The sequence below is a fragment of the Heterodontus francisci genome, chromosome 26 (assembly GCF_036365525.1).
Source record: "Heterodontus francisci isolate sHetFra1 chromosome 26, sHetFra1.hap1, whole genome shotgun sequence".
NCBI classification, from domain to species: Eukaryota; Metazoa; Chordata; class Chondrichthyes; order Heterodontiformes; family Heterodontidae; genus Heterodontus; species Heterodontus francisci.
Genome location: NC_090396.1, coordinates 19,265,555 through 19,292,514, shown reverse-complemented (window position 1 = coordinate 19,292,514; position 26,960 = coordinate 19,265,555). Strand labels below are relative to the sequence as shown.

General features: G+C 45.3%; 1 protein-coding gene across 2 annotated transcripts in view; it reads right to left on the bottom strand.

Annotated features, from left to right (window-relative positions):
* Positions 1–1,364: 1,364 nt before the first annotated feature.
* The window catches only part of trim65 (tripartite motif containing 65), a 38,317-nt gene continuing 12,721 nt past the window's right edge, over positions 1,365–26,960 (bottom strand). Inside the window, exons 3-6 of one of the 2 annotated variants that reach the window (XM_068057887.1) lie at positions 26,075–26,308; positions 8,833–9,013; positions 4,704–4,796; positions 1,365–3,170 (exon numbers count right to left, since the gene is read on the bottom strand). In XM_068057887.1, the coding sequence (XP_067913988.1) occupies positions 2,650–3,170; positions 4,704–4,796; positions 8,833–9,013; positions 26,075–26,308 (1,029 nt within the window). In that variant the 3' untranslated portion in view covers positions 1,365–2,649. The remainder of the gene's footprint in view (positions 3,171–4,703; positions 4,797–8,832; positions 9,014–26,074; positions 26,309–26,960) is intronic. The other variant, XM_068057888.1, reaches the window with a different exon arrangement.

Below are 26,960 nucleotides of genomic sequence, written 5' to 3'. Positions count from 1 at the left end.
GATCTTGGCCCACAGGCCGTATGTTGGACAACCCTGATGTAAAAGATCCTAATGCACTAAAATAAAAACAAAATACTGCGGATGTCGGAAATCTGCAATAAAAACAAAGTGCTGGAAATACTCAGCCGGTCTGGCAGCATCTGTGGAGACAGAAACAGAGTTCATGTTTCAGGCATGTGACCCTTCATCAGAACTGATAAAGGTTAAAAATGTAACAGGTTTTAAGCAAGTGAAAAGGAGGAGGGGGAAGAAGAACAAAAGGGAAGGTTTGTGATAGGGCGGAGGGCAGGAGAGATTAAATGACAGATGTCACAGAACAAAGGCAAAGGGAGTGGTAATAGTTGTAGTAAAAGACAAAGCATTTATCCAGAGAGTGTTATTGGCAGAATAATGAAAGCAAAAACATGAAAAACAAGTTTAAGACAGGCACATGGTTAAAAAAATATATACTTTTTAAAAAGGCAAACATGTTCTGAATTTGTTGAACTCACTGTTCAGTCCAGAAGGCTGTAGAATGCCTAATCGGAAGATGAAGTGCTGTTCCTTGAGCTTGCATTGAGCTTCACTGGAACACTACAGCAGGCCGAGGACAAGGGCGTGAGAGCAGGGTGGTGAATTAAAATGGCAAGTAACTGGGAGCTCAGGGTCATGCTTCAGACTGAATGGAGATGTTCTACAAAGTGATCATCCAAACTGCGTTTGGTCCCCCTAATGTACCGACAACTGCATTGTGAGCGGGGAATATAGTATACTAAATTGAAAGTACATGTAAATAGTGCTTCACCTCGAAGAAGTGTTTGGGACCTTGGATAGTGAGAAGAGAGGAGGTAGAAGAGCAGGTATTACACCTTCTGTGATTGCATGGGAAGGTGCCGTGGGAAGGGGACGAGGTGTCAGGGATGATGGAGGAGTGGACCAGGGTGCTGCGGAGGGAACAGCCCCTTTGGAATGCTGACAGAGCAGAAGAGGGGATTATGACACTATTTCAGAGAAGAGCAGGGGAGTTATACCTGGCGTCCTGCCAATATTTGTCCCTGAATCAACAACACACAACAGATCATCTGGTCATTACCACATTGCTGTTTGTAGGAGTTTGCTATGTGCAAATTGGCTGCCACATTTCCTACACTGCAACAGTGATCACACTTAAAGAAATTACTTCACTGGCTGTAAAGCACTTTAAGATGTCCGGTGGTTGTGAAAGGCATTATATAAATGCAAGTCTTTCTTTTTATCGTAACCCAGGGGTGTAAAAACAAGGGCGTTCCTTTTGATCAAAACTGGATACCATATTTTGTGCATGTGAATTTCTGTAATCTTTCAGTTGACATACAGAGAATACGTCTGGGATATGAATTGTTAGGCTGCTTTATTAAACATGTGAACACACAGAGCAACAGTTGTAAACGTAACTCGTTCTCTTCACTCAATCGCACCACTGCCCGCAAAAAAAAAAAATAAGCCCGTGTCTTGTCCTTTTTGTTTTTGGAATTACCAGACAACTTCTAACCGTAAAAACTGAACTGCTGCTTCGCAGCTTCTAACTCTGGCTCCAAGGCCTGAACCCGTGCAGTATCCTGTTTAAAACCAGACTGACTGCCCCAAATGCCTCTTTTCTCTCCCTGCATTTCTAGGACATGGAAGGGCAGTGCCTGCAACTCCTTCCCTGTTCACAGATTTGCCCCTCAACCAAACCCAACTACCCTCTCAAAAAGAAATACATCCTTCAGCAGACGCCTCATCCTGGGTTCACACAAGTAAAATTATCTGCACTATAATTGGTGTGAATGTTTACTCAGGCTGGTTGAGCCAATAAATTACTTAATGTTCTCTGTTGTCATGGAAATCCCTACAGTTCACCTCTCAAACCCCATCAGTCTCTGCAGCTACAGCCTGTGGACTTTTTAAAACTAGTGCAAGTTCACACTGTTTTAAAACACGTTCCCATGAAAAAAATCAAGGATCCCAAATCATGGCTAGGCTTTAAACTGAGGTCTGTTCAGGCGGGTATACAAAAAAATCCTGTGCTAGAATTTGAAGATTATTTATTCCTCTACCAAAAACAGTTCAACTGTTAATCTATCTCACTTCTTGTTGGTTGGGTCTTGCTTTTATCATGAGGTCCAATGCACACCCCTACACCCAGCTCACCAGCCCACCAAAATAATCAAGTAAATAGATCGAGGGCAACAAGTCACATCCCACCTTCTCCAGGACTTGAGCGCACGAAGAAAAAAAAAATCAAGGCTGACGCTCCAGTGCAGTACTGAGGGAGCACTGCACTGTTGGAGGTGCCGTCTTTCAGATGAGATCTTAAACCCAGGCTCCATCAACCTTGTCAGGTGAATGTAAAAGATCTCATGACACTATTTCAAAGAATAGCAGGGGAGTTATCCTCGGTGTTCTGGCCAATATTTATCCCTCAATCAACATCACACAGAACAGATTACCTGGTCATGATCACACTGCTGTTTTTGGGAGCTTGCTGTGCGCAAATCAGCTGCCACATTTCCTACACTGCAGCAGTGATTACATTTCTAAAGTACTTCCTTGGCTGTAAAGTGCTTTTGGACATCCCGTGGCCATGGAAGGTGCTAGTCTTTCTTTCTCCAACCCATCCCCCGCTATCTCAGGAAGAGTTTCCTACCCTCACTGAAACCTACGAAGTGTTGCAACGACATTCTCGCCCACCCAAACAGCAGGATACAGTGGCTCGGTAAAGACCGAATGAAAGACGTGGATCAGAGTCATGGTATCGGTGATGCCATAGAAGGCCAGGGTCCCCGCGGTGCAGTCCAGGTGCACCCCAATCCACCCATAGTTTGCCGGCTGCAGTTTCACTTCCTCGCCAGCATGCCAGGCCGAATAGCTCTTGCTGAAGAGCTGCAGGGACCAGGAGACATTGTTCCTGCCAATCAAGGACGAGTCATCGTGCCTGCTTATCTTTTTGTAAGCAACTCCAAGGTAGGCCCACTGGCTGCTGATCTGCACCTCCCAGTAGTGCTGGCCTGTGTCGAAGCTCTCGCAGCACAAGACCTGCCACTCCTTCTCAAACCGCTCTGCATGTGTCGGGTATCTCTGGGTTGCCTTGTGTGAAACCCTGTGGTTGTCTTTGGACAGAGTGAGGAATCGGTGCACAGTGTTGGGATTGAAACTCAGTTGACGATAACCTGCAGAAGCAGACAGGCAATGGAGAATTTATACAATTACAGCTGAAAGGCATTTAAAACAACACAGACAACTGTATAGTGAATAATCCTCAACTCTTCTGAATAAACAGTGACTGTTCAGTTACACAATGATGAACCCTTATCCTGAATAAACTGTAACTCTGTACAGCTTCTATATTTTTTGTTCAGTATTTTTTCTGAAGACTCATTTAAATTGTGGAGATGGATTCATTGGAAGGCTGAAGATTTTATAAATGCTGGACTTTGTTTTGTTGTTGACAGTTCATTGAAAGGACACTTGAGATGTTGTTTGAAAACAACCTTTACTGGAAATCACATGCTTTAAGCTCAATAAACAACAAAAACCTTGGTGACCTGGGGGAAATGTTTACAGAGAAGTGACATGTCAAGATTTATGAGTGGTCAGGAGGTTCTGAACTGCTGTTTGGGGTTTGGATATCGTTTTTCAGTTGAATTGGTATGAACTGTTTTGAAGACAGTTGGAGATAACTAGCCAAGGAAAAAACACCCAGCTCACTTCTTTCTCTGGCTCATTGAAGAAACCCTGCAAAGATCCAGTGTGAGAGAGCTAAAATCCCTGGTGCTGTACCTCTCCTGAGATGTTGGAAAAACCTGCCAGATTAATTTTCAACGCCGCCTGAAAAGAACTGCTTTAGAAAAGATCCCAGTGACCTGTCACTGTATACCCAGATGCCAGACCAAAAGGGACAACTGACTTCATTCCATATTTACTTGTTTTCCTTCAAGAATTAGCAAGTATTTAGCCAAAGTATTTTTTGTTTGTTTTTGTAACAGAGCTCCGCAGAGTGAATTTCTGTTTAATTTCTCCAGTGTGTGCATGAGGAATTAAAAAGGGAACTTTCATATTTCAATCTGTGTGTTAATGCTTTGCTACATTACTGGATAAGTCTTCTTTGATAATAAATTGATAATTATGTTGCTTATTAAAGAAACCTGGTTGGTGTATATATTCTGGGATAAAGAGTAGAGTCTACGAATCAGTAACTGGGTAAACATTTTAAAAATATATGTTGTGACCTGCGGAGAAATGGGACTAGATAAGACAGTGCACTCCTCCCACCTCGGTTCTAACAACAGTTACACAGTGACTAACCTTCACCCTGAACAGACAGTAACTCTGTATAGTTATAGTCAGTAACCTTTCCCCTGAATAGACAGTAACTCTGTACAGTTACAGTGACCAATCCTTACCCTGAATAAACAGAAACTCCGTACAGTAACTCAGTAAGTAACCCTTACCCCAAATAGGGATTCTGTACTGTTACAGTGAGTAACCCTTACCCTGAACAAAAAGTAACTCTATGCAGTTACAGCAACTAACTCTCATACTGTTGAATAAGTGAGAACATTTTACAGATCTGTAACAGTTAATACTGACTAATGCTTTTCTGAGTTTAGAATTTTATCATTAGCTGTCTCCTAATGCCACCATGCAACACAATAATCACACTGGAGCATTTGATCGGTGTGTAACAGAATAATTACACTCACTCTGTAGGAACGGCTCCCTGACATGCAAACTTGCTGGGAGTGGCCGAGGCTCGAGAGGTTTCGCAGGAACACATCGGTCAGTCGCAGTGGAATCTGAACCAAAAAGAGATTAGTTACAATAAAAAAGGTCACTTTACAGATACACTAACAAACCCTGTACAGATGTACTGTGAAAACCAGAAGATGCAAAGTAACAGTGTGAAGTAAATCCAAGTATCTATCCACCCAAGTCATGCATCTATTATACGTTCATCACATGTATACCATTATGCCTGAAATTTAAAATCAGCTACTTCTGATCTTGATTAAGAACAAGGGATTCACCAGCAACCTCCACTCCACAGAGATGCTGCCCAAATGGTCTGCTGTAGTTGGTCTTGCTGTACGACAAGCCTCTCTGTAGCACAGGTCTCCTATAGTAGGCCTTGCTGTAGCAACCCTTCCTTTAAAGTGGCCTGCTGGACCATCAGTTTGCTGATGCAAGCCTTATTATAGGATAGATTTTCTTTTCGGAGGCATGCTGTATTAGGTCTTGGTGTACTAGATCTTGCTGCAGTAACCTCTACTTTAATAGGCTTGCTGTACCATTAGTTTGCTGATATAAGTCTTGCCTGCTGCAGTAGCCTTGTTTTAGTAAGTCTGTGATAGTAGATGTTTGCTGGAGTAGACTCATCATACGTCAGGTCTTACTAGAATAGAACACTACATGTGACCCACCAGGCTGACGGTCAGCATTTTGGGGGCCTGGCTCTGTGTCAGCACTTGTAGGGACCAGACCCCTTTCTCCTCTGTCATGTTTCTATTCTTAACGAAACTGGCTCTTGTCTTAGCATACACCAGTTGGGAATTCCAAGCTACAGTATGCAGCTTCTTGTATCAGTTTAGGCAACAGCAATCAGGCAGACGTGGTGTTGAAGGGTGAGCGAAGGGAGAAAATGGAAATGCAAGAGACCAGAAGTCAGAACAGTGCTTTTGGATATAGCAGAAGTGGGTAAGAGTGCGCCTCACATCAGAGAGGGTCTGTGTGTGAAAGGGTGGGGAGTTGGATGGGGTACAATGTGTGTGGGGAGTTGAATGGGGTACAGTGTTGCGGCGAGTTGGATGGGGTACAGTGTGTGTGGGGAGTTGGATAGGGTACAGTGTGTGTGGGGAGTTGGATGGGGTACAATGAGTGTGTGGAGTTGAATGGGTACAGTGTGTGTGGGGAGTTGGATGGGGTACAGTGTATGTGGGGAGTTGGATGGGGTACGGTGTGTGTGGGGCATTGGATGGGGTACAGTGTATGCGGGGAGTTGGATGGGGTACAGTGTATGCGGTGAGTTGGATGGGGTACAGTGTGTGTGGGGAGTTGAATGGGTACAGTGTGTGTGGGGCGTTGGATGGGGTACAGTGTATGTGGGGAGTTGGATGGGGTACAGTGTGTGTGGAGAGTTGGATGGGGTACAATGTGTGTGTGGAGTTGAATGGGTACAGTGTGTGTGGGGAGTTGGATGGGGTACAGTGTGTGTGGAGAGTTGGATGGGGTACAATGTGTGTGTGGAGTTGAATGGGTACAGTGTGTGTGGGGAGTTGGATGGAGTACGGTGTGTGTGGGGCATTGGATGGGGTACAGTGTATGCGGGGAGTTGGATGGGGTACAGTGTATGCGGTGAGTTGGATGGGGTACAGTGTGTGTGGGGAGTTGAATGGGTACAGTGTGTGTGGGGAGTTGGATGGGGTACAGTGTGTGTGGGGAGTTGGATGGGGTACAGTGTGTGTGGGGCATTGGATGGGGTACAGTGTGTGTGGGGAGTTGGATGGGGTACAGTATGTGCGGAGAGTTGGATGGGGTACAGTGTGTGTGGGTAGTTGGATGGGGTACAGTGTGCCTGGTCAGTTGGATGGGATACAGTCTGTGTGGGTAGTTGGATGGGGTACAGTGTGTGTGGGGAGTTGGATGGGGTACAGTGTGCCTGGGGAATTGGATTGGATACAGTGTGCCTGGTCAGTTGGATGGGGTACAGTGTGTGTGGGGAGTTGGATGGGGTACAGTGTGTGTGGGTAGTTGGATGGGGTACAGTCTGTGTGGGTGGTTGGATGGGATACAGTCTGTGTGGGGAGTTGGATGGGGTACAGTGTGTGTGGGTAGTTGGATGGGGTACAGTGTGCCTGGTCAGTTGGATGGGATACAGTCTGTGTGGGTAGTTGGATGGGGTACAGTGTGTGTGGGGAGTTGGATGGGGTACAGTGTGCCTGGTCAGTTGGATGGGGTACAGTGTGTGTGGGGAGTTGGATGGGGTACAGTGTGTGTGGGTAGTTGGATGGGGTACAGTGTGCCTGGTCAGTTGGATGGGATACAGTCTGTGTGGGTAGTTGGATGGGGTACAGTGTGCCTGGGGAATTGGATTGGATACAGTGTGCCTGGTCAGTTGGATGGGGTACAGTGTGTGTGGGGAGTTGGATGGGGTACAGTGTGTGTGGGTAGTTGGATGGGGTACAGTCTGTGTGGGTGGTTGGATGGGGTACAGTGTGTGTGGGTAGTTGGATGGGGTACAGTGTGTGTGGGTAGTTGGATGGGGTACAGTGTGCCTGGTCAGTTGGATGGGATACAGTCTGTGTGGGTAGTTGGATGGGGTACAGTGTGTGTGGGGAGTTGGATGGGGTACAGTGTGCCTGGGGAATTGGATTGGATACAGTGTGCCTGGTCAGTTGGATGGGGTACAGTGTGTGTGGGGAGTTGGATGGGGTACAGTGTGTGTGGGGAGTTGGATGGGGTACAGTGTGTGTGTGAAAGGATTGGATATAGAATTGGGCAGGAGTTCTGGGTATTTTGGAGAAGTGATGGTGTGACAGCTCTGCTGAAAATCAAAAAGAACTATTAATTTTGAAGTATAAAAGTTATTAAAATTAACCTGAATGTTTTATTTTCAATATAAAAATTCATCATTTTCTGGTGTGCATGACCCCAGGCCCACCTCATAAGACACTGCTAATATAGTCCCTTCAACATTCGTGCTCTCTCTCCTGTCTGTCATGTTCTTCGGTGCTTTTATTTCCTCCTATATGAGTGGAGGAATAACTGCAAACCCTGGAAATCAGATTAGAGATTAGAGATACAGCACTGAAACAGGCCCTTCGGCCCACCGAGTCTGTGCCGAACATCAACCACCCATTTATACTAATCCTACACTAATCCCATATTCCTACCAAACATCCCCACCTGTCCCTATATTTCCCTACCACCTACCTATACTAGTGACAATTTATAATGGCCAATTTACCTATCAACAAATATAAAACAGAAAATTCTGGGAATACACAGGTCTGTTTGTATCATTCTGTGTCGGGCACACACCCAAAGCATCAAAATTCACTTTCGGAACATTAACCCATGAGCTGCACATTTTCAGCATTTTCATTTCAACTGAAGTCGTGTATTTCTACAGTCGGCTCCAAAGTCCTCTTAATGATGTGTTTCCACACATATACTCAGCTGTTCTAGCACTCTGAGCTTTTTGAAGTCTGTCAATTTTAACATTCTCATCCTTGTGTTCAAATACCTCCAATGTCTTACCCATCTCCATCTCCGCAACCTCCGCCAGCCCTACAACCCTTTGAGACCTCTGCATTCCTCTAACTCTGGCCGCCTGCGTATCCCTACTTCCTTCGGCCTATTGTCAGCTATACCTTCAGCTGTCTCAAACCGAAATTCTAGAAGTCCCTCCCTAAACACCTCTGCCTCTCTCTCTCCTCCTTGAAGATCTACCTGACAACCTATCTCTTGAACCAAGCTTTCATTCACCCCCTCCTAATATCTCCACCTGTGGCTTGGTATCAATTTTGTATCTGATAACCCTCCTGTGAAGCGCTTTGGGACATTTTCCTACATTAAAGGCACTATATAAATGCAAGTTACTGTGTTGGGGTTTGTTTTTTTGAAGTTGTTGGCGTGGTTTTTGCTAGTTGTCTCAGTTGACCTGTTACAACTGACAGACTGTGTTTAATTAACCCTCTGAACATTTATCCGTTGGAGCTCCAGAACCTGAGAGAAAATTCCTACCTCTATCTTTTGAAACTGACAAAGGCTGTGTGAAGTGGGGAGATATTGGGGAGGGCGGGTAGAAATCCAAAGAAAAAATGCGTCTCTCACCTGGAATATCCAGTGCCTGCGGCACTTGTCTGAAGAAGCCCTGTAGGTTCTTGCAGATAAGTATGGCAATCTCCTCCAAGGCCCTTTTCACTCCTCCCAGCTTGTGCTCTATTGCCAGGTCTGAGGCAGGCAACACAATGTCCTGCTGGCTCTTATTCAGAGGATGAATCTCCTGAGGGAACTAAGAGAAAGATCAAGAGAAAGAACTTGCATTGATGACCTCAGGACATCTCAAAGTACAATTTCAACACTTTCAGATGACAGAAAACTTGGAAGTATTGTGAACTGTGAAGAGGACATAGACAGGCTAATGGAATTGCCGAACATGTGGCTGATGAAATTTAATGCAGAGAAATGTGAAGTGATACATCTTGGTAGGAAGAACAAGGAAAGACAACATAAACTAAAAGGTAAAATTTTAAAGGGGATGCAGGATCAGAGTAGCCTGTAGGATAAGTGCACAAATCATTGAAGGTGTCAGGGCAGGTTGAGAGAGTGGTTTATAAGGCAGACTAGATCCTGGGCTCTATAAATAGAGACATATAGAGTACAAAAGCAAGGAAGTTAGGATGAACCTTTGTAAAACACTGGTTCGGCCTCGACTGGACTAATGTGTCCAATTGTCGGCACTGCACTTTACAAAGGATGTGAAGGCTTTAGGGAAGTGGCAGAAAAGATTTACAAATATGATTCCAGAGATGAGGAACTTCAGTTATGAGGATAGATTGGAGAAGATAGAATTGTTCTCCTTAGAGAAGGTTGACAGGAGATCCGATAGTGGTGTTCAAAATCATGAGAGGTCTAGACAGTGTAGATAGAGAGAAATGGTTCCCTTTGGCAGATGGGTCAAGAACCAGGGGACACTGACTTAAGGTGATGGGCAAAAGAACATGAGAAAACTTTTTTTTTTTAAACACAGTGAGTGGTTAGGATCTGGAATGTACTGCCTGAGAGTGTGGTGGAGGCAGATTCAATTGTGGATTTCTAAAGGGAATTGGATAAGCAGATGAAGGGAATAAAGTTGCAGGGCTACGGGTGAGAGAGTGGGACCAACTGAGCTGCTCTTGCAGAAAGCCGGCATGAACACAACAGGCTGAATGGCCTCCTTTTGTACTGTAACCATTCTATGATTTTATGATTCTAAGCACTTTACACACAATATATTACACAGAATTATAACTGATGTAATAACAGAGCAAGATTACATAGAATTACATGGAATTTACACACAGAAACAGGCCAACAGGTCTATGTCAGTGTTTGTGGCCCAGACCAGCCTCCTCCCACCTCACGTTATCTCACCTTAACTGCAAATTCTTCTACTCCTTTCTCTCACGTGTCTTTATCAAGCTTCTCCTTAAATGTATCTATACTATTTGCTTCAACTACTCCTGGTGGTAACAAGTTCCACATTCTAACCACTCTCTGGGTAAAGCAGTTTCCCCTGAAATCACTACTGGATTTATTGTGACTATTATATATTTATGACCCCCCGTTTTGGTCTCCCCCACAAGTGGAAACATCTTCGCTACATCTACCTTATCAAATCCCTTCATAATTTTTAAATCTCTAATCAGTCATCCACCAGATGTCTCTCTTTTTAAAAAAAAAAGAGAAAATAGCCCCAGCCTGTTCAATATTTCTTGCTGGTTATAACCTCTCAGTTCCAGTATCATACTTGTAAATCCTTTTTACACCTTCTCCACTTTTGAAGTGTAATTACTGTTGTAATATGCTGCAGCATATTTGCATATAGCAAGCTCACACAAACAGCAATGAAATAAATGACCAGATCAAGTGTTTTAGGTGGTGTTGGTTAAGACATAAACATTAGCCAGGGCACTGGTAGAAACTCTCCTGCTCTTCTAACAGTGCTATCGGATCTTTTCCATCCACCTGAATCAGGGCAGACAGGGCCTCAGGTTAACGCCTCATCCAAAAGATGGCATCTCCGACAGTGCAGCACTCCCTCAGTACCGCACTGGAGTGTCAGCCTAGATTATGTGCTCAAGTCTCTGGAGTGGGACTTGAACCCACAACCTCGGACTCTGTGGTGAGAGTGCCAAGACTGACAAGTAAGGGTAGATAATGATTATTGTAGTGATTCCACCCAGTTGGGAATAAACTATATTAATATGTTCTGAGTAAAATGAATGACTAGGCCAGTTAACCTGGTCTAAAATGATGAGGGCTTTTTTGTCGCATCTTCACACTCCAAGAGCAGAACTGCAGGTGTTGTTGCAACATTTGACACTGGCATAATGAATTTGATGCATCTACCCTGTAGAATAAAGTATGATCTTGCACTGATATAGCTCCTTATCAGATTTCTAGGATGTCAAAAGGGCTTTACAAACAATACCTTGAAGCTCAATCATTGTTTTGCTAGCAAATGCAGTAGCCCATCTCCATACAGCAAGATCCTGCAAACAAGAAATGATATTAATGACCAATTAATAGGTAATCGGCATATTGGTTAATGGATGAAGATTGGTCAGAAAACCAGGGGAACTCCCTTCCCTTCTTAATAATTGGCATAGGATCATTATTATCCACTTGAACAGCACTTAGTTTAACACCATATTCATTACTATGGTAACCTGTTACTAGTTTACAACAGAACCTACTGGAACTTATACAACATCAATAATGCAGTAAAATATCCTTAGGTGCGACAGAGAAGCAGCACATTTGTGGGTCTTCAGTCATTTCATTAACTGTGGCCCTGTACCACTGTGAGCAGCAAATGTAATGACTGAGCCACTGGGAATGCTTCATGTTTAGCTTTAGCTTGGCATGTTAGTCTCACTGACAAGAGCTGCTGATTATTCTCTCACAATCTCGCTCTGCAGGGCCATGCTCAATGCACGCTATATACATTCCAATCTATGCACAAGCAGACTGTATCTTTTACAGTCTGATGATCAAGTTACTGTCAGCTATTCCAGACAGTAACATGCTGACAAATTTCTTCTTAACTTTTGGAAAATATACCCAATCTGACGTTTTTCTCAAAGCCAACCTTGTCATTGCACTCTTGTGCTAGTTCATGCACTCCTTAGGGTTGACTTCATTCTAAGGGCAGGATTTTCCTTCTGGGTTTGGGAAACTGACCCCAAACAGGGTCCCGACCCTACTCCGGGATGGAGGAAAGCAGTCACGGTCCGCAATGTTTGCGGAGCCAGCTGCTGGTTGGCTGGAGGGTAGTTTGGGCAGCCAATTAGAGGCCGTGGGGTGGGAATGGAGGCGGGACTTTGCAAGTGCAGGCCCTATTTAAACACAACACAGCAGCCATTACTGTGGCTGCCATTTCACTGAAAGAATGGATACACCAGGGCTTCAGGAAGAGAAGCAGAGGACTGGCACCCGGGGCGGAGGTACCCCTCGCTTCTCCGATGCCAACCTGCACGTCCCCCTGAAGGCAGTGACGGAAAGGAGGGAGGTCCTCTTTCCAGAGGGTGGAAGGAAAAGGCCACCCTCCCAAACAAAGTTGGCACAGCTGCAGATTGCTGAGACCATGAGCAGCCAAAGTGTGGTCCGGAGGAACTGGGTCCAGTGCCAGAAAAGTTTCAATGACTGTTTTTGCAAGGTAAGTTCAAATCCAGACCCTGATGACAGGCCTTTGGGTATTCAACCTCCAGCAGCCACTCCATCTGAGAAGCCTGAAGGCGCATGTGCACAGGGAACTTACCGACCCCTCAGCAAGGCTCAGAGCTATAGTGTTTTTGAGGACCTGCCTGCACTGATACATGCAGCTGCCTATGTCAATGAGCCGATGGCATTGGTCACAGAGGCCAGCAGTGCCTTATCTCTCTCTCTGCCTTTTGCTCTTGCGGGAGAAAGGGGCTCACAATACCAGAGAAAGGGCTCCGACAGAAAGGGGGTGTCACGTGTCCACATAGTGACTACCATGGAGATCGCAAGGGTGGACCCACAGGAGCAAGTCAGGGAAGGAGAGATAGGCATTCCTGGTGGAGAGGGTGAGAAGATATTGCAATTTGTAGATGAATGGAGTGGAGTGCATTCCTCCCCATCCAACAGCATGCCAAAGACTCAGCTGCTTTGGGAAGCCTCAGCACTGCTGAGCTTCTGCTCTCCAAGGCTAGTTCTCATGTTCTCTTCTTGTGTCTCCCACAGGTTCCAACATGGAGAGGGAAACAACAGATTCCTGTAACGGCACTGGGGCAATCGCAGGAAACAGAAACAGTACTGTGACATCTTTCAGGTGCACCTTCCACAAGCTCACACTCACATTGGTGGGTCCTTGCATACAATTAGATAGGATGGCACTGGGTGATGAGCACATCACCAGTGAGCAGCAAGAGGTGAGAGAGGCAGAGGCAGCTGTGGGCTGTTCCCCTCGGAAGATGGAGGACGGCCACAGCTCTTATCAGCTGGGCACAGATGCAGGGCCTCAGGAGTCACAAGAAAGGAGGATCAACTTAGACCAGCAGCAGATATGCTCCCACGTGTCAGAGTTTCCTGAGACAATGCGGGGTCATGGGCTGAGAATGGAGGAGCCCATTCAGCTCATGTGCACCACCATGGCTCAGGGCTTTGAACGCACGAACTCCTCCATTGAGTGGCCAATCTCATGGAGGGCCACATACAACAGCACTCTGAGTGCACACAGGAACTGAGCACTGACGTTCACAGAATGCATACCACGCTCTGTAGTGTGAACTCAGTGGTGCTGACGACAAAGAGATGTATGGAGGGGATGCCAGTTATGCTCCAACTGGTGCTCCACTCCAGCTATCCGGAGAGCCAGCCTAGGACAGAGGCAGTTATCGATGAGGATGAGCTTGCCAACCCTCACCGGGTGCCATCATCATCATTGGCCTCCTTAGCCCCTCTGACTGAGGGACCATCTGTGCAGCAGGGTCCAGTGATGGAAGCTGCCCCTGCATTGATGCTGGTGCAGCAGCCTCTGGAGGTGCCCTCACTGGCACCTCAACGATGAGGGCAACCGGCACGTGCATCTCAGCCGCGAGCCAACAGGCTGCATCCACATTATCTGAGGTCACAGGGGGAACAACACAAAGCAGAGGTCAAATGCGGAGGCCATGTCAGACACAGCACTGAGTGGGTCACTGTGGTTTGCCTTACCTGTAAATGTGCACTTTTTCACTTCTTGGGTCCATATTTACAACTTGTTCATGACTCCAGACATTTGAGCTTCCATTCTTTAATGGCAAAACTCAAAGAGGGAAGCAATGCTGAAGGGAAGCAAAGGTCTTTGTAGATCTTGGGACCTCTGGACAGATGTGCTTCCTTCAGTGGCGGTAAGAGTGGATTCATTCAAGGCTGCGTCTTCAATGTAAGTGTTCTCACAGGCAGGTGAAAGTGAGTTCCAGACCATGTCACTCCCTGGGTTAAAAAGGCTCAGTTGAAATGTGCCTGGATCACGTGATCCCTGACAATGGCATCCTGAAGACCCTGGAGTTCTGCACCGGGCTCGGCTAACTCCCTGGGCACCTCTCAGTTCTGTCGTTTCCTGTTCCTCCTCGTCCAATGACCGGTGTCAATCTAGCGCTTCATCCTTTTCAAGTGGGGTTCTGTCGGGCTCAGTACTCGGTCTCTTGCTTTTTGTGGCATGTATCAATGATTTGGACTGGAATGTAGTGGGTATGATTAAGAAGTTTGCAAAAGATACAAAAATTAGCCATGTGGTTGATAGTGAGGAAGAAAACCGTAGACTGCAGGAAGATAGACTAGTCAGGTGGGCAGAACAGTGGTAAATGGAGTTCACTCCAGAGAAGTGTGAGGTGATGCATTTGGGGAAGGCTAACAAGGCAAGGGAATACACAATAAATAGTAGGAGGCTGAGAAGTGAAAAGGAACAGAGGGACCAAGGAGTGCAGATCCCAGAAGCTCTGTACTAAGCCCTACAGAACCCCACTGGAAACAGCCTTCCAGTCATAAAACAAAATCCATTGAGCATTACCCTTTGCTTCTTGCCTCTGAGCCAATTTTGGATCCAACTTGCCACTTTGCCTTTGATCCCATGAGCTTTTACTTTTGTGACCAGTCTGTCATGTGGGTCTGCTGCGCTCTCCATAACACGGTCCTCCAGTGGGCAATGGAAAGGTAAATAAGACAGTCAAGAAGGCATACGGGATACTTGCCTTTATTAGCGAGGCACAGAATTTAAGAGCTATGAGGTTATGCTGGAACTATATAAAGCACGAGTTAGGCCACAGCTGGAATACTGAATGCAGTTCTGGTCACTGCACTATCGGCAAAGTGTGATGCACCAGAGAGGATACAGTGGAGATTTACAAGGATATTGCCTGGACTCAAGAATTCTAGTTATAAGGGAAGATTGGATAGGCTAGGGTTGTTTTCTTTGGAACAGAGGAGCTGGAGGGGAGAAGTGTATAAAATTATGAGGGGTCTAGATAGAGTGGATAGGAAGGCCCTATTCCCCTTGGTTAAGGTTGGAAAGGTCACGACCTGCAATGTTAACTCTGTTTCTCTCGCCACAGATGCTGCCAGACCTGCTGAGTATTTCCAGCACTTTCTGTTTTTATTTCATAACCAGGGGGCGCAGATGTAGGCTAAGAGGTAGGAAGTTTAGAGGGATTCAGGGGGAAATATTTTAGCCCAGAGGGTGGTGGAGATCTGGAACTCACTGCCTGAAAGGACGATAGAGGCAGAAACCTTATAACATTTAAAACTTAGACCTGCACTTGAAGTGCCGTAACCTACAAGGCCACGATCAAGAGCTGGAAAGTGGGATTAGGTGGATGGGTACTTGTTGGTCAGAATGAACACCATGAGCCGAATGGGCTCCATCCATGCTGTAGATTTCTATGACCACCACAACGGACAAAACCCTTGCAGGAGTATACTGCAGGGCGCCACCTGACCAATTTGGGCTCCAGAACCACATCTTCAGAAGCCTGATGGCCTGCTCAATGATGGTCCTTGTGAGCAGATGGCTTCGGATGCAGCACCTCTGTGGCTCTGTCTCGGGAACTTGTAAAGGAGTGAGTAGCCACCTCTTCCTTGTCCCCTAGAATCCATCCACAGAGTTTGGAATGAAGAGCTGCGGCACACTGGATTTCTGGAGGATGAAGCAGTAATAGCAGCTGCCAGGAAAACAAGTGCACACATGCAGGGAGCTCTTGTTGTGGTCGCAGAACAGCTGAACATTGAGGGAGTGGAAGCCCTTCCTGTTGACGAATCTCACCGGCTGGTCACTGGGTGCCTCGATGGCCACATGAGTGCAAATTGATGATGCCCTGCATCTGGGGGAATCCAACGATTGAGGGCAAACCCCATTGCCCTTTGTGCCTACGAGGCCCCATCTGTCTGAAACTGGATGCACTGTCCAGCTCTCACAAACAGGGCATCAGTGAATTGTGAAATGCAATGGTTTACGGCCATTTGCGAGACACCACCAAGGTCTGCAGCTGATCCTTGGATGGACTCAGATACAGATAAGTTCAAGGCCACAAGTGATATTGACAGCTACTGGCAGGGCACGGCAAACAGTGCTGTGAGATGTGACGTCTTCTGCCACAAGGGCACAAATCTCTGTCACCATCTGCCTGGATGGTCGCAGTCTCCTGCGGCATTGGTTCCCCGACACGTCTAGGTAGCTCAGTCATCGGCGGTAGATCCTATGCTGAGGCCTCCGTTACGTCCCTGTCCCTTGTCCCTCTCCTTTGCCCTCCTCATGTTGATGTTAATCTTCATTGCCACTAGACCCAAGATCTGAGAGTCAAGCGCCTTCCTTGTGCTCAAATGCACTCCCAATAATGACCGCAACCCTAATCACCCCACTCCTCTTATGCCCCTGCGATGCCAGGGGGGGTGATGACTCTCCGCACAGCCTGAGCGCAAACAGACCACACTGCCCACAACCTCTTCACACCCGATGGAACCTGTGTGCCAATGGCTCAGTGCCCCTCTCAACTAAGTTGGTGCAGCCATGACTGGCTCCCCTCTGTGTTGCCGTCTCCATGTCCCTGATCCAGCTTGAAACCTGTGCGCCCCCCCCATCAAAATCCCAAACTTCCCCTAAGGAGCTGACAATAAGCTCATTAAGTATATTAAATGGCCTCATTCCCGATTCGGGCAGGTTTCTGGGTCCCGCCTACTCCCATCCTCAGGAAGACCACCGGGGCAGGAATGGCAACGGGAAACCAGAACGTTGGCCAAGCCTCTATTTTTAGCGCCCGCCCACCACCGTTCCTGTCCCCATTGGGACCTAACATTCCTGCCCCGAATGTCAACCATAGCATAGAGTTAGGAGGTCATAGGTTCAAGTCCACTCCAGAGACTTTAGCGCATAATATAGAATGACACTTGGGTGGAGCAGGAGGTAGTGTTGGAGGTGCCATCTTTCAGATGAGATGGTAAACTGAGGCTCCGTCTGCCCTCTCAGGTGGATGTAAAAGATCCCACAGCCACCATTCAAAGATGAGCAGGGGGAGTTATCCTGGGTCCTGACCTCAACCAAATCCTAAAACAGATTAACAGGTGATTTACTTCATTGCTGTTTGTTGGACCTTGCTATGTGCAAACTGGCTGTCACATTTTCTACATTACAACAGTGACTACATCCTATTGGCTGTAAAGCAGTTTGGGACTGAGGTTGTGAAGGTCCTTATAGAAATGCAAGTTTTTTTCTCCTCTTTTCCTGGTGCAGTCTCAGGGCATTGTCGATACCACCGATTTTCTTAATCCATTAGTTTTGTGCACCGATGATTTCCCACAATGCCTTGCTCTACAATGGGGTCAGCTTTGAGCAGCTTTTACAGAGCCTGGGAAAAGTGGGGCGGAGGGTGTAGTATATTGTAATAGCTGAGCACTTTGTTAGACTGCCCTCTGGAGGGGGGGGGCGGGGGAATAAAGTTTGTTCAATAATGGCTGCTTGCTGTGAGCCCCCATTCAATACACAACAGAAAGATGGTGATGAGGATGGGATTGAATTCTTTTTGACATTTCATTTGAGAAATTATAGTCTGAAGAACATTGTGATACACTTTTGGAACTCCCAAAGTTGATTTTGAGGAAGTTGGGGCAATTTGAAAGATTACACTGTGTGGGTGCACATCGTGTTTCGGCCCAACTCAGGTGGTCAGCACTGCGCATAATTTTTACAAAAATGTGGCACGATTAAGAATGAAATTGCACTAAGAGTTGCATTCTGTGAAAGAAAGCAGTTGCTAAGTGAGACTACTGCAGATTATATTCTCAAATTAAAGAAACCCACATCACTGTGGGTATGGCACGAACTTAGAAGTCAACCTGAGACACATGTTCATTGGCGGTCTAAAGAAGAGTAAAATCCAGGCCAAGCTTTTGACTGAAGGAGGCCTGCAATGAGGCAACAGCTCTTATGGATAGGCAATAAATGCTGGCCTAGCCAGTGACGCCCACATCCCATGAACAAAAGCCACGGAAATGACAGGAAGCAATAGTTGCAAATTGCAAGGAAGTTCTTTTCCTGAGCTGACAGCGGAGGTCCACCGGATGTCAGTGGGAACTAGGCCATGGCAGCCAAGTCATAGGCTCCGTCAGAAATTTAGATGCTACCATTGCCATGGTAGCCACTGACCATCTAAATGCCCCCATTACCAGTCAAAGTGCTACGCCTGTGGGAAAGTCTGTCATATTCAGACAGCATGCTGGAGTAGAGGAAACAGTAAAGCTCCACATCACAGCAAGGCACCAGGTCGAGGTAGACCTAAAGCTAATTCAGCAGCCTGGAAGTCCTTGAATGCACATATGATAGATATGGAAACAGAAGTTGATGTTATCAAGCAGGAAGATCAAGAGTTTTACTCAGTCAGAGAGTTAGAAAAGTATTACATGGAAAAGGAGAGTAAAAAGGCTGAAGATATAATCCCAGTGCCCACAGTAAAAATGAGACAACTCACTTTCATCATTGATACAGCTGCAGCAGTGTCTGTTATCTCGGAAGGAGAGTACAAGAAATCCTTAAATCACATTCCTTTATGCAAAACTGGTGGATTTGTTATTCCAATGACAGTATTCCAGTGTTGGGGTGGAATATGATGATGCATCCTATTGCTTGCCATTGGTAGAAGTAGAAGGGAGCAAAGTTTTCCTGATGGGAAGGAATTGGCTTAAGAAAATATGGTTAAGCTGGGCTGAGTTATTTACAGTAGGGATCATTAAGAGTACGTCTAACATTGAGGAAGTGCTAAGACAGCACAAAGTGGTCTTTGAGCAAGGAGGACCAAATGATCCAACCAAGGTTCTTTTCATTCCATGGTCAAACACAGGAAAACTGTGGGAACGAGTGCATGTTGATATCTTTGAAGTGGAAGGTAAAGAGTACTTTGCTTTGTTTGATAACTATAGCAAGAGGATAAATGTTGAATCTATGCCCAGTACTACAAGTGCTAAAACTATTGAGGTTTTGAGAAGTTGGTTTGCAATTTGAGTTACCAGAGGCACTTGTGTCAGATGATGGTCCACAGTTAACATCAGAAGAGTTTGAAATATTTCTGAGTTATAATGAAGCCAAACACACTCTGGTACCACCATATCATCAATCATTGAAAGGTGCTGCAGAAAGAAGTGTACAAATTGTGAACAGGTCATTGCAGAAGTATTTGCTAGGTGATAAGCTAGGCAGTAATTTCCTTGTTTCTTTTTGAGACAGGCTAGATAATTTTCTGTTCTTTTACAGAATAACCCCATCGCCTACAACAGGTTGCTTACCATATGAGTTAGTGTTTAAACACACTCCTAGGACAAGGTTTAGTTTGCTTAAGCCTGATGTCAATAGCAAAGCAAGAGATAAGCAAGACAGAGTGAAGATGAGTCATGATACTCGAAGCATGAAACTTAGAGAGTTCAGTGCAGGTTGGAAGGTCATGGTGAAAAACCACTGAGGTGATAAGGAGTAATACGTGTTTGGAGATGTTGTAAAAAGACTACGTGCATTCACATATCTCGTGAAGATTGGGGAGAGACTCTGTCAGTGTCATGTGGATCATTTCCTGAAAGAGAAGATCTGACAAAGGGAGGGCATGAGAAATCTCCTACAGTCCAAATTCCTCCAGCCCCAAATGAATGTCAGAAAGAAAGTGGAAGTCACAAAGAAACAGAAGTTTGCCGGTATCACAGAATCCACCGGTAGAGCAAAATGAGTCAGGGTCTTTGATAAAGACTAATCAATTTCACAGACACAACCATTAAAGTGGAGTTGGTAGTCAAAGTCAAAGTTCAGGATCAACACAGTCTGAGATGTTGAGAGAGCAGCGTCAAGATAATGGAAATGGAAGAAGATACACAAACAGAAAGAGAAAGAAACCAGATCGGTTAATTGAAAGTATGTAGGAAGGAAGAGGAAATAAGTTATTATTTTCATTACCTCTTGTCAAATGATGATATTTGTGTTAAAGACATACTGGTGTTAAAGAAAAGTTTTTGTTAACGTAAATTACTCTGGAAAAATTGGTCATATATGTTTTAGTTGCGATTACAGTAACAAGCATGCAACTCAACCTGTTAAATTTCAGGTATTGTTCACAGAATCATAGGAAGTTTATGGAACAGAAAGAGGCCACTTGGCCCATCATGTCTGCATTGGCCGAAAAAAAACAGCCACCCAGCCTAATCCCACTTTCCAGCATTTGGTCTGTCGCCTTGCAGTTACGGCACTTCAGGTGCATATCCAGGCATCTTTTAAATGAGATGAGGTTTTCTGCCTCTACCACCCTTTGGGCAGTGAGTTCCAGACCCCCACCAACCTCTGGGTGAAAAAGATTTTCCTCATCTCCACTCTAATCTTTCTACCAATCACTGTAAATCTATGCACCCTAGTCACTGACCGCTCTGCTAAAGTAAATAGGTCCTTCCCATCCACTCTATCCAGGCCCCTCACAATTTTGTACATCTCAATCAAATCTCCCCTCAGCCTCTTCTGTTCCAAGGAGAACAATCCCAGCCTATTCAATCTTTCCTCATAGTTGCAATTTTCCAGTCTTGGCAACATCCTTGTAAATCTCCTCTGTACCCTCTCTGGTGCAATTGCATCCTTTCCTGTAATGAGGTGACCAGAACTGCACACAGTACTCAAGTTGTGGCCTAACTAATGTTTTGTATAGTTCCTCCCTGCTCTTATATTCTATGCCTCGGCTACTAAAGGAAAGGATGCCATATGCCTTCTTAACCACCTTATCGACCTGTCCTGATACCTTAAGGGATCTGTGGACATACACTCCAAGTTCCCTCACTTCCTCTACAGCTCTCAGTATCGTCCCATTTATTGTGTATTTCTTTGCCTTGTTTGACCTCCCCAAATGCATCACCTCGCCAAATGCATCACCTCGCACTTCTCTGGGTTAAATTCCATTTGCCGCTTTTCTGCCCACCTGACCAGTCCATTGATATCTTCCTGCAGTCTACAGCTATCCTCTTCGCTATCCACATCGCACCCACCACCCCGACAATTTTTGTGGCGTCTGCAAACTTCTTGATCATTCCCCCTAAATTTACATTCAAATCATTTATATGTACTATAAAAAGCAGGGGACCCCTTACTGAGCCCTGCGAAATCCCACTGGAAACAGCCTTCCCGTCGCTAAAACACATCAACAATTACCCTTTGTTTCCTGCCACTGAGCCAATTTTGTATCCAGCTTGCAACATTCCCCTGGATCCCATGGGCTTTTATCTTTTTAACTGGTCTGCCATGTGGGACCTTGTCAGAAGCCTTGCTAAAATCCACGTAGACCACATCAACCGCAGTACCCTCATCAATTTTTGTTACTTCCTCAAAAAAATTCAATCAAGTTAGTTAGACACAACCTTCCCTTGACAAATCCACGCTGACTGTCCTTGATTACTCCGTGCCTTTCTAAGTGACAGTTTATCCTGTCTCTCAGAATTTTTTCCAATAATTTGTATTTGAATTCTGGGAAATTATGTACATGTATCATTTTACATTTTAATGTATCAGTTGCTTTTTAAGTGGGAAGGGAGTGTAGTATATTGTAATAACTGAGCATTTTGTTATATTGCCCTCTCTGTTGGGGAGGTATAAATTTTTTTTATTCTTTCATGGGATATGGGCGTCACTGGCAAGGCCAGCATTTGTTGCCCATCCCTAATTGCCCTTGATAACTGAGTGGGTTGCTAGGCTATTTCAGTGGACAGTTAAGAGTCAACCACATTGCTGTGGGTCTGGAGTCACACATAGGCCAGACCAAGTAAGGATGGCAGATTTCCTTCCCTAAAACACATTAGTGAAGGAGACGGGTTTTACGACAATTGATGATAGTCTCAGTAATGGTGCCATGAAACTAACTTTCAATTACAGATTTTTTTTTATAAATTGATGCCATGGTGGGATTTGAACCCGTGTCCCCAGGGCATTGGCCTGGGCCTCTGGATTACTAGTTCAGTGACATTACCATTACGCTACCATCACCCACCACCCCCCCCCCCCCCCAACAAATAAAGTTTGTTCAATAACAGCTGCTTGCTGAGGCCACATGTTAGTTTTACTCAGTGCAATACACAACAGAGGAAGCAGGAAGAGAGCAAAAGGAGACGACTCTGATCATGGGTGGATCCGAAATATAAAGGGTGCAATTTAAGTTGGAATCCATGTGGAATAAGTCAGAGCCACAGACAGTTGCCAAGGGAAGAGACACGTCTGTGAAAGCAATTAACTACCTGATCACATACCTTTCCCTTGGGTTCTTTCTGATTCACCCACTCTTTATCTTGGCTCGACATGTGCTTAAAAACGTTTCATCTCCAACATCTTCCAGTTCTGATGAAAGGTCATCGACCTGAAACGTTAACTCTGTTGCGTTCTCCACAGATGCTGCCTGACTTCTGAGTATTTCTAACATTTTTCTAATTTTCAGCATTGGCATCAGAAGTTAAAAGCTAAACTCCAGTAACCTTAAAAAAAGGAGTTTCCAGTGATGTAATGTGCTTTGTATGGTGACTCATTCACCTCACGGGTTTGAGAAACCTGCTATATTCAACTTGCTGAGTCGAATTTCCTGATCCAGATCTTTCACAACCTTACAAATTTCCACATTAGTTTTGGTACGTGCAGATTTCAGACATCATTGAGGATGATTCGGGCTGACAGATCGAGGCCTGTTGCTTCCAGTTCTGGGCCTGTGGCTGCTTGCCCGGGTGTTGTTGATCTATTGAGTGTATCATTAGCATGACTGCTAGTGACTGCAATTCACACAGGTAGAGAGAGTCCAATGTCTTTTCCCTTCAACTGGACCCAAGGAAAACCTAGAAAAGTGCCAAAAACTAACCAACAGGTCCAGAAAGCTGACATTCAAACACAGACCTAAGTTATAAATGACAGGAAGTTTCTATCAAATGTCAGAAGATAATACGCAGTAAGGAGAACGCAGTCAGACACAGTGGTATGGGAACCACTGAAACTTGGGTAATATGGATGTAAATATATCGCAAAACAGAATAACTGGTCATTTATCTGAGTGCAGCTTGTGGGATCTTGCTGTGCACACACTGGCTGCTGCATTTCTTACATTACAAGTGTGATTCAACATGTGTAGGCCATTTCTGAGCCAATCTTATGATCATTCACATATTCAAATAAACATAAAGCAATTGATGCAAGTAACAAAATGATGTAAAGAGCACGTAATTAATCAGTCAAATTATGGTGCGGGGACTTCTTGAAATTTGATAGGCAGTCCTGCCTTAAGAGGGATAAATGACTTCAGTGATTTTTATGAACCTAAAAATTACTGTTGGCAATATCAGCGAGCGGACAATTACTGCAATGCTCTGCAACATCAAAACAGCCAACGCAGAAATCCCATGTTAAAGGTCAATAGGTTAATATCGCAAACAGCAATTCTGGGTTCTAAGATCAAAATATCATCTCTCCCACCAATTTATTTAGTTCCTCTGTGCAATTCCTGAGGAGCTTCATTTATTAATTTGTATCAAATAATCAAAGTCAGGATAGAAACACCCAGTATTAAGCACTCTCCCAATGAGGTCACAATCTCTGTAGTACAATCTCTGGATCAGAATCCCTGGCCTACAGACCCTCAGCCTGATTACACACACTGGTAATTGCATGAGCTGGAGACAGGGGACAATTGTCTAATGCTGCTAAATTTTGGAAACCCAAGAGCATGCCCCTCGAAGCCAATCCCTGGATTACCCGCCAGGTAATCTGTCCCATGACACTGCACCCCAAGCCCCCTCTTCCTTCCCTCCCTCATTAGTCTTTCTGCCCCAATACGAGACAATGGAAAATATTTTACCATTTGGTGTAAAATGGGTGGATGGCAGGAAGGGTGCAGCCATTATCGCTGACATGTGACCCAGGCCTCATTTGCAAGGATCTAGCAAGCTGGAGTCAAGCCAGAGCTCCGATGGTTGGGGAGGATGGGAAATCGGCTCCAATGGGGAGGACGGGAAATCGGCTGGCTCTGCACAGGATCTCCACAGGTAGGTGATCCTGAGCGTAGCATGGTTGGAGGAAGGGGGAGGTGTTGAGAGCAGAGGGGACTGTGCACACACTAGCAGTGCTCCTCCTGGTACCACAATAGAAAAGGATGAAAATAGTTTCAGGCTGTTTACTGTGCAGCCTCCAAATGGTCCCTTTAAGTTCGTATGGTTAGGTCACTCAATACTGGTACAAATGGGCAAAGTGTGAATAGCACACGGTTAGCATAACTGTACCGCAAAATTGCAATTGGGGTCCCAGGTACAACATTTTGCAAATTAAAGTGTCTTCCCACTTGAAAGAGGCAGGCTCTCTGGCCACCCATCTGAAAGCCTCCTCCTAGATGTCGGAGAACCAGTGAATTTGGGGTGATAAAGAGACGCGGCACCATTTTCAGGGCGATCCTGTCCCGACCACAGTTAAAACCAACCGTCTCCCATGTGAGTCAGTGCTCTGCTCTGCATTATCCTCCCATTCCCTCTGCATTCTTCTCTTTTCTGTCCGAATTAAAAGATCAGCTGACAACAAACACTGTCACACTCCAATGTCCCTATATATATCATCATGTGCTTCCTTAACTGGCCCCCAGGGGACTTCCCCTTTAATAACAGCTTTTATACAGTATAGCCTCCTTCACTGTTAGGGAGTGTCGGTTGAGCAACACAATAATTGTATCGGATGCAATGCAACACGCACATTACTGATTTACATCATTGTCAATGATAAATCTTTTAGCAAAAGAGTTTTAAGCACAGCATGATTGGAATACAGAATTTCAAACTGTGCATAAATTCATAAGCGAGTCAAGATCGGATCAACTCAATTCAGAGCTGTCGCACTTCAGTTATTTAAACCTATGACAGAGAGGGAGAGATGGATCAAGATTTAAAGTTTTAAAATGTGTAACCCACAGGTTTAATAATTGTCCTTCTGCACCTGCTTGGCTGTTCTTGGAACTAAAATGTACCGGAATAAATTTATAATCCAGCGCTGCAGTCAGAGAGCTTTGTGCAATGGAGTGTACATCCAGAAACAGAGGTCAACGTGCTCATTGATTTAACAAAGGGAAATTCAACACAGGCAGGAAATCAGCTGCGGTGACCTCTTGAACCCAAATTCCTGATATTAATACCCATCCCATGAATTAATGCTCCACCTCAGTTCAGCTGTGAGATCTGCATCTTACACTGTGAGGCACAGTGGTTGCCCTGGTTCTGGTGGTGACTGAGTGCTGGACGCACTGATTTTGGCTCCGTCTCCCCATTTCTATTGCCGTCTCTCTTTCTCTCCCTCCCGCCCTCCCCTTTCTACCGTTGTCTCTTTCTCTCCCTCCCTGTCTCCCTCTTTCTATCCCTGGCTCGCTCTCTCCATTAGATCAATACTGCTGAACTCAGTGTTCTGGACTCCCCCTGTTCTTCCTGGAAATCTGGATAACCGTACATCTACAGTCAGGTCAAGCCCAGACCATGCAGTCAATCACACCCTCTTAAGCTTACAGCATTCCTCTCAACAGCATCAATTTCAGCAGGGTGGAGGGCTGTCATCTCATTCTCAACTTCAGGTACTTGAAGGATGGGCTATATCATATGGTAATAACAGGGCAACTAAGGATGAACAATAAATGCTGGTCTTGCTAGCATCACCCACACCCCAAGAATGAATAATAAAAAAGTTACTGATAGGTCTAACTGACAGGAGGTTGTTAAATTTTGCCCCCTATAAGAAAAAGAAATGTGTCAGGGTAACGTAAGTCTTATTAAATTCTAAATGGTAGCTGTGGGGCACGAGTACCTTTAAAATCTGCACCGAGTCATTGCTCTTCAGTGTGGTCTCCAACTTTAGCCTGACCTCTCTCAGCTTGGCACACTTCTCTTCCAGTTTCCCCATGGCACTGTCAGCCTGCTCCAGTGCGACCCGCTCTTCGCTCCCTATATACTCGATCACTTTGACCTGCACCTCGTCCAGCTCCTTCTTTAGCATGACAAACTTGTTGACATAGTTCGTTTGTGCCCGAGAGGCAGATTCCTGAAAACATGGCAAACAAATATCATCAGCAGAATCTTCTGGTTATTTCCATCACCACCTGCCAACCTGATCCCTTTATAGACATCAGCAGTGGCTCAATGGCAGCACTTTCCCCTCCAAGTCTCTCACTCCAGAGAGCACATAATCTAGGCTGACACTCCCAAGTGCAGCCCTAAGGGAGTGCTGCACTGTCGGAGGTGCAGTATTTGAGGTGAGATGTTAAACTGAGGTCCTGTCTGCCCTCTTGGGTGCATTTAAGAGATCCCATAGCACCATTGCAAAGAAAAGGAGAGTTTCCCCCCGTGTCCTGGCCGATATTTATCCCTCAACCAACACCTAAAGATTATCTGTGTGCATGCATGTCAGGGAGAGTATGTATCTGTGTGCACGCATGTTGATGTGTGTATTTATGGCCTAAGTGGGAGAGTTGAATGACTTCAACGATGCTCATGGTTGAATCACCTACCGACGTTCAATGTCCACGGTAGCCACGTATCCAATCTGCAGGTCAGAAGAGAAATGTGTGTGGCATGAAAATTACTGTTTAAACTACATAGCCACAAACTGGGAGGCTATGTATATATTGGCAGCTTTATTCTACTGGTGATTGCTTTGGTATGAGCCAAGACTGACCAATGACACACAGCCATGA